The sequence below is a fragment of the Anomalospiza imberbis genome, chromosome Z, assembly GCF_031753505.1.
Source record: "Anomalospiza imberbis isolate Cuckoo-Finch-1a 21T00152 chromosome Z, ASM3175350v1, whole genome shotgun sequence".
NCBI classification, from domain to species: Eukaryota; Metazoa; Chordata; class Aves; order Passeriformes; family Viduidae; genus Anomalospiza; species Anomalospiza imberbis.
The window spans coordinates 47,764,083-47,780,253 of record NC_089721.1 but is presented as its reverse complement, the minus strand read 5'-3'; the positions used below and the strand labels follow the sequence as shown (position 1 = coordinate 47,780,253).

Here is a 16,171-nt window from a genome sequence, read left to right as displayed (position 1 = left end):
TATTTTGCTTACCTACTTACAGTATGCATATGCACACACGTTACACATAACTATGAAAAGGATTTTTAATAAGTGCTCTTTAAAAAAATACTAACTGTTGATGTTCAGTGCACACACAGGCACACGGACACACTCATTCTGTCCTAATAATCTTTTCAATGAAGGAGCAGATGAAAACAAATGCTCTGAATGTCCTTGTGAATCATCTATCCTGAAGGAAGAATCTAGTCTTAATATGTGGAGCTCATGTGTGTTTTAGGGGGTCTGTGAAGAAGGGATTCTCCTGGCTCCTGCAAAAAATATAAGAATATAAGACCAACTTGCAATAGAAATTTGATAGTTTGATTTCATCATGGCTGTGCACTATATATGTGTAACATCTTTTCACATGCTTATCTTCAGTAAAGAAAAGCAAGTCAAACCAAAGTATGCTTTGGCATCATTCTGCATCAAACCTATACTTATCACACTGTACTCATCCTAACAGAACCTATGCATCTTTCTTTTAGGAGCTCCTTTCAATCCTGCCAATGCAGGCTGCAATTTTGAGGAAGATCTGTGTAATTTTTACCAAGATCACAAAGATGGCCCAGGATGGAGCAGAGTGAAAGTGAAGCGCAATGTGTATAGAGCAGGAGACCACACTACTGGATTTGGTGAATCAAAACTGCTTTTTCCTATGAGAGTCAAACTATATATAAACGTTGTATAAAAGGTTAAGGTTATCCTATTGTATAATTGTTCACTCTTTTAAGTAATATCACTGGCACAATGGTTAGCTTACCTCATTGCAACTCTCTGCCATTAAAAGTCAATGTTCACAGCTTGGTCCTATCTGGAACTCTGGCTGTGCTTCCCCATGTGTCGAGTAGGAAGGTCATCTATTGAATAGTCAGGCAGGGCCATAAATCAGAGTATCTTCACTATACTGCTCTGTAGTTGCTGGAGGGATGAATCCAAAAAAATATGGAAGTAAATGTAATAATAAATTAATGCATTGTTTTTAGAGAGAAAAAGTGGTCTTTTAACTCTTCTAGGCTTAGGATAGTTGGCTTTTTTAAGGGAAAACATAAATGTTGTGTAGTGAAACCACATGGTGAAAAGACTATTAATAAGTTCTGAAATTCAGACATCTCTCTGTGTAGAGTATTCATGATCATTAATCATATGCACTAAAGTCTCAGTTCTTTAAATTTGGTGCGGGGAATAACAGGCCTTGTGCCCCACCCTCCTTTTTTATTTTGTCTCACTGTGGTATCCCTGAAAAGGCTAGTTTTCCAGTGAGGTCAGCAAGCCAGGGAATTTTTCAGGATAAATTTGATAAGTGCTTATTTCTGGTAACTTTGCCATGTGCCAGTTTAGCTAGAAGCAGACAGGATGCTTTTGGAAAAAAATGGTTATTTTCTGTTAGAGTGTGATAATTTATTTCTTGCCAGTTGGAACTGTTTTTATAACCCAAGTCTGATGCAATAACAGAAGAAGCTGCTTTAATACCAAATCAGCTGTGCTAATACCATATTAAATACAATAATTATGCTGTCTTGCAGGCTATTACTTGTTGGCAAACACAAAGTTTACATCACAGCCTGGGTACATTGGTCGTCTGTATGGCCCGACCCTGCCAGGAAACGTGCAGTTTTGTCTGCGTTTTTATTATGCCTTATATGGGTTTTTCAAGATGAGTGGCACTCTTGCAGTTTATATCTTTGAGGAGAATCATGTTGTTCAAGAGAAAATCTGGTCTGTCTTGGACTCTCCAAAGGGAGTTTGGACTCAAGCTGAAATCTCCTTCAAGAAGCCTATGCCTTGCAAGGTAAAAGCCAATTCTTCAAATTTGCTGAATTCTGATAGGAGATTTTCCTTGCCTTCTCAGAGTTCTTTTTTATACAGGGATTAATCCTAAGTGAGCTATACCTGCCAAGTGAATTAGCTGGAGACTTCACCAGAGGAGCTCTAACAAAAGCCAGCTGTGTCTTGGTTTCTCAGCATGCTCCACATCCTCTCATTTTTGTTTGCTTATTTGCTGTGTGAGTCATATCATCGTCACACTCAATTGCAGATTTTAACTAATCAAAAAGTACTGGCAAGTTCTGGTCAAAATGGGGAGCTGATCCTACTTCCCTAAACTCAACTGCTGGGTTACAATATGAAACCAGAAGTCAATGTAAATGAGAGCAATGGACTTGAAAAATTAGCAGTGTCTTGTTGGAGACGTCATTACATTATCTCAGGAAATTACGAACTCATTGGTACTTGACATCACCTCCTGAGTAAGTCTTTAAGCCATTGTAATTCCTCATCTCCACTCTTTTTTCAAAGACTGACTTTTACACAGATTCCTATACGTGCTACTTCTGTATTTATCCTGATTTCTGTAACAGATTTGCACTATCAGTGAGTCATCTGCAGAGAATGAGATGGATCACTACATGTTGACCAGAGTGTGATAATATGATGAACATATGAATGGAAGCTTGTCTTGAAACTCCAAGTATTTCTGAATTAAAGACAAACATCTTAAATATTTTGTCCACTACAAATTAGTTTTTGAAATAACAGTAGTTACTGACCATAGAAGGTCACCAAAAACCAGGGGCCTAATTGTGTTGAGAGGCAAATTTACATTTAAAATTTCAGTCCTAGCTGTTGGATAGTGTTTTCTGTCAGATACCTGATATCCTAAAGTATCAATGGGGTTTTTTATGTCCTTTATCCATAAAAGATAATATAATTTGTAATTCCCTTTCAAGTGTTAGAGAATAAAAAAATAATTTTATTAGTGCTCAGCAAGTGCATACCAGAAAAGTTTCTCATAGTATCATCCCAAGATCCTTGCAGAGAAGTTAAAATGGCAAGCTTATAATTTACTTGTGTCATCTCCTGTTTAGGTGTTTATTACTTCTGGAAGGGTTTAGTAGCTAATGTAGCATAATCAGCTGCATGAGTAGTGATGACATGTGAGCATGACTGTTAGAACTGGTTGACAGCCTTGGAGGTGGCAGGTTTTTAGCATCAGACATTTACATGGAAAATCTTTTCCAGCATGAATTTGTGAAGAACAATTTTTGTTTTCCTACAAGTCAGGATATGTAAAACAGTTGTGAAGAAGCTTGCCTCGCTGCTTCTGAGCCTGAAGATGTGTATGAGGGGGGTAAAAACCATGCTCTGCAGCATGGTTTATTGGCCTCTTGCAATTCTCAAAAATATTCTCTGGGTGCTTCTGGTCTCGTGAAAGTCTTCCTTCCCATGGAAACAAGTCACAAAATGTTTCTCTTGAGGAGGCATTCCTGAAATATCACAAAATATTGGGAGATTTATTGGGCTTTACAGAAGTCAGCATGTGTTCAGCAAACCATACTTCAGGCACCCCTTAGGTAAATAACTATGTATTTGTCAGGGGGTTCAATTTATAAAGTTTTCCTTAGAAAAACAGAAGAAAATGGGTGAAGTTCTGAAACATAGTAAATGGCAAAGTACATCAAGGTATGTTTACAGATGGGAAGGTAGCATAAATAAGACAAATATTGCCAAAGTTTAAGCATGTCTACTTAAGGAAGAGGGTGAAAACCTGGTGTAGTTACAGGTTGTCTGCTTATAGTATTTAGAAGCAGGCTCAAATGAAGTTGCACCATGAACTTGATTCTGGCTTTTCCTTGCAATCTCATGTCCAGCTCTTCAACCTTAATACTTTCTGAAGTCTTATCGTTTTTTATTTTGTTTGTTTCTTTCCAAGGTAACAGAAGGAAACAAAGTATTACTGTGTGGCACTGTGTAAACACTCAGGTTGGTTATCTGTGAAGATATGTCTGCCTAGCACGTAGTGAAATAGCTGGCAAAACCCACGTATGTCAATGTAGGCAGCCCTGGAGGTGCACCAGAGCACGTTTGGGCTGGTAGAAAGGCATGGTGGAACCAGCAAGTAAGGGATTACACTTCTGGCTCTGCAGGGAGACAGTGCTTAGACACATGACACACTCTTGTCCCGTCTTCTGCGACCTGTCCTTGTGTCTCTTGCGTCCTCACTGAGCCATCTTTATTTTATCTAACCTGTCCCACAGGCAATGAACCACCCCTCTGCCCCTCACACCAGTCCTCATCTTACTCTCAGCTCTGGACAATCCAAATTTTTTTTCCCTGTAATATTATTCATGTTCCATTCTGTTTGCCCTGCTTGTCCCATTTCTTACAAATTCTAGTTTCTCAAAAACTAATGACTTGACAGAAAAGATAGCACTGGCATAAAGATCAGACTCTTGACACTTTTCTGTTCCTATTCCAAAGCCTTGGAGTGCTCAAGATTTTCACAGATTTTTTTGGTTTTTTTTTTTGTTTTTTTTTTTTTTTTTTTGTTTTGTTTTGTTTTGTTTTGTTTAATAATAGGGGCAAAATAAACTCTTTTTCCTAGCCTTGGCTCTTGGAAATGATGGAACTGTTTTGGATTAAATCTTCCAAAACAAGGCTGTAGCAAGGACCTGGCATGGAAAATCTGAGCTGAGGTCACTGTGTCTTGGCAATGTTATAGACAAGTGAAAAGCAGTCTTTCAGTGGAGAGAGGTGGTCTCAAAACAAGATGGGCTGCCACCATTCCTCTAATACAGACGTAGTGACTGATGTGCCTATATTATTGTTTTCTGAGATGTATCATATGTAGACTTGGATGGTAAGAAGTTGTAGGCATGCACAGTAGTTTGGCTGAACATATTCTTGGTTACCAGGACCCACTTTTGGATTGGGTCAGCCCATGTGGAAACAGTAAACAGTCTCCTGGCAGTTCCTTAACAGCCGATCAAGTCAGCGACAATGTGTCCTGAAGGTCAAAATTATTTTTTCAGCCAGAAAACAATTGCTGTAAAATAACCAATTACTCACATCCTTCATCCTTTTTCTATTACGAATACTACTTCCAAAGCTTAGAAAATAATACAAATTCCATCTAATAGATTTTAGTTTTGATAGCATATTTGTTTGTATCAGGACAATAAAAAGATGCAGATTTTCATTGCTTGGTTTCTGTAATGGTTTTTGCAAGTTCTTTTTGAATTAGGTAACTGCAGTCTGGCACAAGTTGATGGCTTGAGTTCTGTGAGCAGGAAATGTGAAGCTGGCCAGCTGGCTTTAGTATGACATTTTGAAAATAAAACGTTTTAAAGGCTAGGCAGGTATGATCCAGCTAAGCAAGTCATAAATGTCTTTACCTACATACATATATGTGTGTCTGTGTGCATATATATTTATATTTATGTGTGTGTGTGTATGCACATACTGCAAATACAGATGCTGATAATATTAAGTGAGAAGGCAGGGAATTTAAAATCCTGATTTTCTACTTTGTACTCTCCTAGTTGGTGCGAGTACCTATGATCATATATACATACAGTGTACATTGATTTATACTGTACCCAGGGAATCAGTGTGAAAATAAATCCTTCATGGTTTATTGTATAAGCCTCTAGAAGGATATCATGAAAACCTAAATCTGAATTATATAGAGTATTTTCAGTTGATTGAATGTACTGAAATTGATCTTCCATGCCAATACATGTCAGGAAAATGTAGGAGCTAACTGGAAGAAAATTTCACATATCATTTGCATCCTTGAGAAGCTCACATGAACAGTGAAGCAAGAATCTACAATTTAATATTTTGTGTGTGTGTATGCGCGCACGCGCGTGTATGTGGGTAAACACCAGCATGGAAAAATATTCCTCATATGCAACTTCACAACGAAATCCAAATACCTATATTAAATTAATGAAGGTTTGAGTTCATTTTGATGTGCTTTTATCAATTCTGCTCATTCTTCCTAGATTTGGGTTACCATTCTGAAACTCAGGTTTTTGAAAACAAACATCTTGTGTTCTTTATCCATCATGCATGCTTTTGCAATACTGCCTAATAAAATATTGCAATATTTTGCTATATTACCTGCTTGAACCTCCCAAAGAGTTCAAAATCAAATCCTCAGAAAGGTATTTGGCATAACAGTCTATCCTACTTTCATCAGAGTAGCTGTGGCTGCATTTTTGGGTTTTCATTCCTTAAGTATTTTTTTATTCCTCTTTGATGTTTTTTCCTCGCTCTCTTTACTTGAGTTCATCTGTTTGCTTTCTCTCATCCTCCATAACTAATTTTAGTTGCCATTGTGAGAAAGAAATATCAAGTGACTCAGTGTTGCACTTGAATATTTACATGTTTTAAGAAAAAGGAAAGAGAAGACATTCTCAGAACAACACTGAGAAACTTTTCTGCAAGATGCTGTGAAGGCTAATAGTATACATACATTTTTAAAAGATTAAAAAAATTCACGGAAAATAGATCTCACAGTGACTGTAATCACAGTGGTCCAGTTGAGACCTCCAGTTCAGCAAGTTCTTCAGCTTTTTTTGGGTTGGACATTATACAAAGACTTTAGTGCTGGTTTCTTTCTTTGTTGTTTCCCTAAATACCTATTATCACCCTGCTGCCTTCCTAGTACTTGATCTGAGTGTCTTTGGACCTTTCTTCGTGGTGATGCTCAATGTTAAATGATTCTAGCATTTGGTTCTCTTTGATGGCAAGAAATCTGTGTTTCCTGCTAGTCCGCCAAAGTCATAGGTAAATGACTAAACTAATCTTGGATAAACAATGAAAACATAGATCCCTGTGATCAAGTCACTAGTATGAAAAACAGTGTTCTCCAGTCAGGTGCTAACTGAAGGAGGGCATCTTCATCCTCGTCCTTGTCCTCCTCGTCCTTATTCTTCTCCTCCTCATGCTCATCCTCCTCCTCCTCCTTGTCCTTCTTCTCCTCGTCCTCCCTCTCCTTGTCCTCCTTGTCCTTGTCCTCCTTCTCCTCATCCTCACAAGCACCCTAAAGAGGCTGGAATGAGCTGCAGTTTTATAGGATAGTCCTGTCATTCCTTCCCTTACCTTTTAAAAGAAAAAACTTCTTGAAGAACAGTCACCAGAAATGACTGTCTAATATAAGAACGGTAGAGTTTGGAAACAGTAGGGTAGTGCTGCTAAATGGGAACCTAAGTTCCTGTGGTGCTTGATACATGGTTATGGAAACAGTATACTGGAAACTGAAAAAGTTACTCAGGTTAGGAAGCAGTGCCTAAGGGGCTTGCATCTTCACAGTTGCTAAGCAAGGTGATATGTTGCATGAAATATCACACATCTCCTTTTGGTGTCTCCGATCCTTAATGGACAGGAAACTGTTTGACTGGAATGAGGATAGAGCCCTTACAGTAGATTTGTGGAAATCTGGGAGGGTCATGAGGGACAGATGAGAATATCAGCATCCTGTATATATTTGTGTGCAGGCAATGTTCTCTACTAGGCTGTGCAATCCAGAAAAATGAGATGTAGGATTAACAGCCTGCGGCACTAGGTTATTTTGTTAGCTTTATGTTTCTTTTTCATTGTTTGTTTCTGCACTTGGACAGGAAAGGTTTTCAGAAATACTTGTTCAACTGTCACAAGCTTATTACCAATATTATCCAATTATTTATGTAGAAGCTTTCTTATTACATTATTTTTCCCATAGAAGCTTGTTGTATTTACATGGCAAGAAATTGAACTTGCCTGCCGAGTGCCATTTTAAATAAATTTATTTTAAATTACGGAAGCTTGCAAATGTTCTAATTTTGCCTTAATAGCTTACTTGAATTCTTGATAAATGAGTTTCTGACTGTTTAGACCAAAGAAATACAAGCCACTTAAAGTCTAGTTTTATTTAAGCTAGCTATGAGTAATTTGGTCTACACTGAAAATATCTGCATTGAAAAGCCCTGAGACAGTCAGAATGGTTTTCCCATCCCCTGTGTGGTCAGTCCCTGGCTTACATGCTTATATGTAAGCTCTTTATTAGCATAACTGACTGAAAAGTCAGGCTCTGTGTCTTCTGTGAAAACATCTTGACTGCTTCTTCCTGTCAAGTCACACTTTTGTTTCTCGTGTTCAGATTATTCTTTCATTTTGTAATACTGAGTTTTGTGTCACTGTGAGGAAGTTACAACAGTAGCTTCTCAGAAAAAAAACAAACACCTCAGACTCCACTATAACAGCCCTTCTTCTTTAGGTAATTGAACTTTAAATGTGTTTAAGTGAAAGACTGAGTTTTGTGTCTACACAGATTTACAGTGTGTCATTTAAACCTAGGATTATTCGTTAGGATGGAAAAGATAAATTACCTTGCTGCAGAGGCATAGCTTGCTTTTAAATCACCAGATTGCGCTGTTTTCATGTTTTTCTTCTGTTTGGCTGATCTGGCTCTCTCATTGAACAAGATGTGTATGTTCTGGGATAAAGAAGGAGGAAAGAAAACACACAGAACATATAGGGATCTCCTTTTCTCCTGTTCTCAGTCCAGTTCCCTCCAAACCTCCTATAGCAAGCTTCCCCATTGTCCCTCCTTACACTGAAGGCACCTTACTGTATGTCTTCCTATTTCTTCTCCTCTAAAAGCAGATTAACTTTACATGCATGTGAGTTTTAACTCCTTGTGGAGTCACTGAGTGCTAAGGATGAGAAATCCCTTCTACCTCACCCAGTATCTGCAGCACAACCCAATATGGTGTCCTAGCAGAAGCTTGCTCGACTGGCCATTTTCACCTGGCATTGCTCATACCTCGTATCATCCAGGATAAGTGCTAAGAAAGGATTATTGATACTTTAAGACTGAAGGCCAGGACCATTGATTAGGCACTGCAATATAAACAAAACAAACCAGCTTCTAAGCTGGGGCAATGGTTTGGAAGGAAACTGATGGCCTAGCTGTGTCCTGTTATTGGAACAAAAAGAGACATGAGAGATATGTTTTATTTTTCAGTAACACAGGCAACAACTGCCTTCACTGGATAATGTTTTAAATTTAGCGTCCAAAATAGCATGTGAGTCCAGGAATCTCTGTTACCTAGCTTAAAACAATCAGTATGTTGTTCATCTGCCATGCTTTACAACCAAAAAAAAAGCTCAGCACAAAGAATCCCCTATTGTCTTCTCCAAGGCATGAGATAAAGTAATACAATTATATTTTGGAAAAACTGAACTAGCAAATATTTTAATTTAAAACAAGAACAAATGCAAAGCAACTTGAGATTAGTTCTACTGAGACTGTAGGAAGGATTCAGAGATCTGAAAAAGTGTGAAAATGAGTTGTTGAGTAAATCCAAGTTGATACAATTTTGTAGGTGAAGTTCAAATACTCAAATATTTTGCTTTATGATAGAAAAGGATATTTAAAACAGAAGAAGAGTAAATAAATTTGACCTGTGAATAAAAATGTTCTAGTCCACTGCCTAAAACTAAATCAAGAATGTAACAGCAAAATAAATTGAGGAGACTATGCCAAATTCAGTACATTTGCTATAGCCAATACTGAAAACTCTGCACTCCCAAGCAGAAGCTCCCAAGTAGAAGACTTTGTAATTTCATCCCTGAAATTACAGAGTGTGCTCATGGCAGTGTGTCCCTCAACACCACAAAAATCAAGTGTAAAACCAGTGAAGCTTAAGCTACAGATGGAAAAGCTGAACACATTTACAAGTGTCACTGAATCAGATCAATCCTTTGGTTGCACAAAGATCACTGGTTCAATGGCCTTTGAGAGATCACAGTTATTGTTGTGATGCTTTTTAAATGGAGGGCTTTCTTAGGGAACCAATGGGTAGTTACATACCTTGTATGGAAAAAATTACTGCAATCTAAGAATAAAGAACTTAATCCTGTTCCCAGTGAGGTCAATACTAAAGCATCGCTTAAAACATTACTCCACAGTGTGGCAATATTATTTCATAAATGAGGACTGACTTCACCCTTACATGTGTGGTTTTCTGAAGATTCATGGATTTAGGGGTATAATATGTCTTTAGATCATTACAAATGTCCACCAGAATGCATTTATTAAAATTCTGGTGAATGATAGTCTCCCAATGTCAGTATCTTATTTTACGCTTATTTTATGCTTTTTTCCAAGACATGCTGCTGTTTTTAAAGGATTGCCCCTGTATGCTGACAATGAACTTAAAAAGTATAAAAGAATATTTTTTCTGTTAAACCTTGAGGCTAAGATACAGTTCTACAGTGGGAAGAAAAAAAAAAAAGTGTGGGGTTTAGGCCACCATATGCTGAGCAGTTTTGCATTCTGTGCAGGGCCACTCTTTAGCTCCACACCAGTGGCAATTTACAAGACAGATAATCAATAATAACCAGGATTGGTAGCACTGAATGGGAAGAGTTTCAAAAATTGCTCCACCCAGGGCAGCATAATACATACATGCTTCCAAGTTTTTGGTGTAGTTACTGTTATTAAAAGCAAAAGAGTCAATAAATACTGCATAGCAAAACTAACTGGTAAAATACCATGTAGGTACCATATTGAAGGTGTTACCAAGCCTACTAGAAGATAACACACTAAATAATGCTCTAACAACTTTTAAATGCCTTTTTGTACCCATATGAAACTTGTCAGTCAGCATTTAACCTCAAATATGCAACTGAAGTGTTGTCCAGAAGATTAAACAATCAGAAGTGACAGTAATCCATCTGCAATCACTAGAATAGACCTCAATACAAAGCAATTGTTTATTGAAAAGCTCCTACTAAATTATGGTCATAACCCCAGTGGTCAGCCAGATGGTTTGGAGTAGTTGGGCCAAGAAAACCGCCAGCAATGTTTTCACAAAACAAATCCTAATGTGTCTTCTGCAATTCAAAGAGATCTGTGTCAACTTTGGCAGAAGGGCAACTGAGAGTCTTACAGTTTCTTTACATTTTATTTTACTATCTCATGAGTGACTTGTATTTTCCATGGCAGAATTAATGTTTACTCAAATCAATGATCTTGGATGTTTTTATTAATCTTCCCTAACTCAGATGAACACTGTGAATTATGAATAACATTTCAAGTCTCCTGCTCTACGATATCATGGCACTGAGTCACTTATGAATAATCTCATTTGTGTAGTAGTTTCAGTTCATCTCTATTATTCTTTGCATTTTGCCACAGCCACTCTTGTCCATCACTCCACATTACTCTTTCAAATTTATTTTTCCATGGATGAAACCTCCTAGTTTTCAGGGTAAGACAGCTGAAGATATTTGAGCTGGTCATGTTGGGTGTTGGGCAAGAAAAAACCACAACAACCCTAGTGAGTCTTGTTTTCTCACAGACAAAAAAATACTCTAGTAAAATGGGAATTACATACAGATATACATAATTTGCCTACAAAAGCAAGAAAATATTTTCTTTAGATTGAAAACATACATTTAGTCCCCACTGGAGTCGACATTCAGTCATTGGCAGAAAATGCCAAAGCAAAGTGGATCCATTATTCCTGTTCTGTAGATTTCAAAATTATCTCTGCATTTGGAAAAAAACACTTAACATTTCAGACTCTTAACAGTGCCAGGTTTTGTACTGAAATTTCCTTCCTGTATTGCAGGTTGTCTTTGTTAGCTGGTGTAAAATCTTCTGGGACTGTGGACTTGTGGCACTGGATGATGTATCATTGAACCTGGGAAGCTGCCAGGCTGCTGGTAAGCCAATGAGTATTTGTCATCCAACAGCTGCTATCCTTTTGACTAAGAGTTCATCATACAGCTTCATTTTCCAAGCCTATCCTACAGCTGTCTTCATCCTGTTATGGTTTCTTGTCTTTTATTTTTTTCCAATAAGTATTGCATAAATTCTATTTTTGCAAAGTAGCAAACATCCAGCAAGGACCAGTTTTTGCTCACAGGGGTACCAGCTAAATCCTAATAAATTTCAGTGACTCCAGAGCAGTTGTATATAGGTGAATTGTCCTTTGAGGGCTTTAAAATAAACCCACTGTTCAAATGAGTGAAAAGTAGTTTTCAAATTGTCTTTAAGAAGCCAGGAATGGACCCCAAACCAGTATTTTTCAAAACACTGCATAATTTTTTTTAGGCAAGAAGTACAGTTGTGCAAGGCCAAGACACAGCCTCACCTGAGCTGCAGTTCTTTGATGAAGACAGAGAAAAGCAGTCTAAGACTCCCTCTGTAGTGGGAAGAACTGAATGGTTTTCAGCAAAACTTTACCCTTTGACATGCACAGGCCAACCTCTCTGAACTCACCAAACTCCCTATTTGTGGCTTTGTGAGGTTTGACAATACAACGATTGTATCGTAATTTAAAAAAAAAAAAAACATTCTCATGAGGCAGGCACAATCTACAATTCCATTCTTCTTTGGAATAAAGCCATGTCTTTGCAATGTCCTAATAGCTTTTGCAATGTACTAATGGCTTTTTAATTACCTCTTTTGATTGGATTTTATGCATTCAGAGTGAAATGTACAAAACAGAGAGAAATCACATGTGCAAAACAAGATGCCATTTTTCTAAATTATTTCCAACAGTTGTCTGTTTTGCCTTGCTGTAATTTTTAAGTAATTGGAAAAAGAACCAAAGGTGCAGAACTGGTATCTGGGTGTACAGTCATGCCATGGCTTGTCTCTGATGGTAGCAAAACAAATGCCTGAAAAATGCCCCAGAGGTAGCAAGGCTTCCTCATCTTCAAAAGGTGGAGGCAGCTCAAAATGTCTACTTCTGAATGACAAATTAACATTACCTGACAGAAGCTTCCTGGCATGCACCTGAACTGTATCATCTTTTGTATGATCTAATAGAATTGAATACTAGTAATTGCAGCTCTGTGGTCTGTTGTAGGCTGCAGTAGAGTCTGGTGACAAAGAAGCAGAGGAGAGCTGAATGTGGCATTGATTTCAGTTTACAGAAATTCCAGTCTTTGACAAGGCTCATTTATTGTGCATGTTATACATGCTGGAACTTATATGTGTGTTTGGGGAGCCAAAACAGTGAAGAAAATTACACTGGTAATCCTACAACCGCCTGTTATAGAATCATAGAATTGCTAAGGTTAGAAAATACCTCTAAGACCACTGAATCCAATGATTAAAACCAAAAGACCTCATAAGATAATCTAGTGCAAAGCACTCTTGGGAAGACAAATAAGCTGTTTTAAAGAATCCTAGCACTAGTGAATCCTAGTCACTGAGCTAGACTAGGGCACAGATTTTCCCAAAGATGTGAAGAGAATTAAATTAAATTTTATATGACAGTTTGAAGGTAGCTTGTATAAGCTTGTGACTATTGTAAGTATTGCCAGGTGGCTGTAATTGATGTCAGCAGGTGAGGAAATGCAATACATTACTTATGTAATCTCTCCATATATCAGTCTAATGTATTTGAAATTTTAAACTATATCCTCTCCTTACAGATTTGTTGCTGCCTATTCCTGGAGAATGCACTTTTGAAAAAGATGAGTGTGTGTTTACCCAGAAGAAGAGAGGTCGTGGGACCTGGCATAGGAGAAGGGGTCCAACTCCCACTTCTTACACTGGACCGAAAGGAGACCACACTACTGGGGTAGGTGAGTTAAGTTCCACATTGAATTTTCAGAACAGAGATTGACAGTTAATTAAAAATATTAATTAAATATTTCAAATGATAATTGAGAAGACAGAGAAAGCTTTTAGTCTTCTCTTCAGAAAAGCTACTAATCAAATTAAGTAAGCACATTCTACACAGAGTCATGAGTGGTTTTGAGAATATGACATTTAATCTGAATTATCTTCAGGCCATGTGGATAATTTGGTTGTCACATCCCAAAGTAGCCTTTTCCTTAGGAGATAAAAGAAGAAGATGACTGTGCAGATCCCACAGAAAAAGCTCCTTCCAAACTCCCAGTTTATATGAATAGTCCCTGAAACTGAGTTTAGACCTATTTTCAGTTAATGTGGATCATTAAGTGGTCTGAGAAGTGAGGCTGATAGCTTGACTTCAGAACTGAGAGCCTTTTAAGCCTGTCTGTGACTCAATAATCATTCCTCATTATAAGGAATGATTATTCCTTAGTTCATTTCTTAACAGGAAGTTGTGCAAGTGGTTGGGATTCTTCTGCATGAACACCTTTGGGTTCAAACTTAAAAGAAAACATGAAGAATAAAAGAGATCCTGTGAGCCCTTTATCTTGAAAATGTGTTCCACAAGCTCACTAGTGCAAGTTCAAGTATTTAGGTAGGTAGGACCCCCATCAGCCTAAGTGCATCACCACCAACCATAGCCTAAAGCATACCCTCAGATGTACTTGCAGCTGTCTCAAAATTCCAATGAATCAATCTCTATCAGAGTGCAATTCCTGGTGTAAGAGCAGCTGTAGTATAGTCTTCCTTTGTATTCTTTTTTGTGGCTTTGTATTTCAACAGATATAACCAAGTTTTAAGGGTTCAGTCTGTGAATTGGTGGAAGGCAAATTCCTGCCCCTCATTCCATCACTCAGATATCACCAGCTGGAGCAAACTGAGGTGTGTCACAAGACTGAGGAGCATCCCCACATCACATCCACTGCATAAAGCAACTGTTCTGTTTTGAGATGTACACTCTGCCAGGAGACAGTGAACTCAGATAATGCAGGAACCCTTCATGCAATCCCCGTGCTCCCTTTTGTGGTCTGTCCCTTTACCTTCCTGTCACCACAAGTCCTGGGGGTGAGATTGCCTTCAGAGGGAGAGGGAATTCCCAAGAATCAGTAAGACACGTGGAATGCCGAGAGTAACAACAGCAGCCAGTGGATGCTTGAGAGTCTCTTGTGATACTGAGGAGTCCTCTTTTCTGCGCAAACCCCTAGTGAAGACATCCCCTCTAAGCCAGGTTGTAGTTTGGTGGGGAGCAGCAGTCAAGAGAGAAAGTGAAAAGGAAGATAATCTACAGCTGTAGGTCAATAATTCATACAGCGTTTTGGAGAATTCCCAAGCTGGTTTGTACCAAACTTAGTGCAATCCATTTCAAAGACTTCGTTGTTCACTATGCATAGAAGTTCCTTCAGTTAAAAATCAAAACCTAGAGCTCATATGACAGCATAATAAAATAACTTGCCTTTTTCTCTAAAGACTAAATCATACTATAATCTTGTTAGAAAGACTAGATCATCTCTTGGCTTTATGAATTCAAACCCATCATTATTACAGTACACAATTATTACAGTATCTTAAATATTACAGTTTACAAATGCAGAAAGTTTATGAATCATTATCAAAATAGTTGCAATTGTGGGTTTTTTTAAAATATAATGATCATGTTGAGCATAATGAACATTCCAAATTAATGTAATATTTACTATATATCTTTGCTAATATTTACTTATATATCTTTTTAAGGATACTACATGTATATAGAGGCATCTAACATGGTCTATGGACAGAGAGCATACTTAGTTTCAAGACCACTAAGAGGAACATCTGGAAAACAGTGCCTGACATTTTTCTATCATATGTATGGAGCTGGGACTGGATTATTAAGTGTTTATCTAAAAAAGGAAGGGGATGATGAAGAGATACCTTTATGGAGGAGGACAGGAGAACAAAGCATCTCATGGCTAAGGGGACTGATAGAATATGAAAGTGATACAAACTACCAGGTAAGAAAAGCAAGAAGTAGTCAAATAGGAATATTGAAGTGAACTATGTACTAGAACCAAAGTTTTGTATTGTTTTAAAAAATAATAAACTAAAATGTTAAAATGTAGGTAGCACTGAATGGATACCTGAAGAACATGAAATAATGTATTTTTTTACAAATTAAGTTAGGGAGGGATTTATTAAAGGTGTGAATAGGTTGCAAGTAGGAAAATAGTTATGAATTCAAATTTTTTTAAACATACTTAAATGCTATTTCAAAGTATTTAAATTTAAACGCCATCATTTTTGTCAGTAGTGGTAGGGCTTTCTCAGGATCATTTGTGCAATTTCTTTTCCTTCAGTTGTCTGTAGCCCTGTCCAGATTTGACACAGCCAGTGATCTGTGATGAAATGGCAGCTTCTTGTAGGGTAGTTTTTCCAAGGGAGCACCAAGGAGAAGGGATGATGCAAAGCCAGAGGTCTGTCTAAGGAGAAGGGAAAATGAAAGGGAGGGGAAAGGAAAGGGAGGACAGGGGCGGGGGTAAAGGGTACCCCTTGAATAGGTTGCATGGCTATTATTTTTTTCAGTCCTTCCACCATTTGGTTTCATGAAAATTTGTGTCTTACTTTACAGATTATTTTTGAGGCAATCCGTGGTGTGTCAATAAGAAGTGACACTGCTATTGATGATATTCTGTTCCAGGCAGGACCTTGTTTGGGTAAGTTTCTTTTTACCTTAATACTTTGTTA

At 37.8% G+C, this 16,171-nt stretch overlaps 1 protein-coding gene across 2 annotated transcripts in view; it reads left to right on the top strand.

Annotated features, from left to right (window-relative positions):
- Nucleotides 1–16,171, top strand: part of MAMDC2 (MAM domain containing 2) — a 57,662-nt gene that overhangs the window by 39,478 nt on the left and 2,013 nt on the right. The window contains exons 8-13 of one of the 2 annotated variants that reach the window (XM_068175637.1): nucleotides 510–656; nucleotides 1,548–1,813; nucleotides 11,427–11,520; nucleotides 13,243–13,395; nucleotides 15,182–15,441; nucleotides 16,056–16,140. In XM_068175637.1, coding sequence (XP_068031738.1) covers nucleotides 510–656; nucleotides 1,548–1,813; nucleotides 11,427–11,520; nucleotides 13,243–13,395; nucleotides 15,182–15,441; nucleotides 16,056–16,140 — 1,005 coding nt within the window. Of the gene's footprint in view, nucleotides 1–509; nucleotides 657–1,547; nucleotides 1,814–11,426; nucleotides 11,521–13,242; nucleotides 13,396–15,181; nucleotides 15,442–16,055; nucleotides 16,141–16,171 lie in introns of those variants that run through there. The other variant, XM_068175638.1, reaches the window with a different exon arrangement.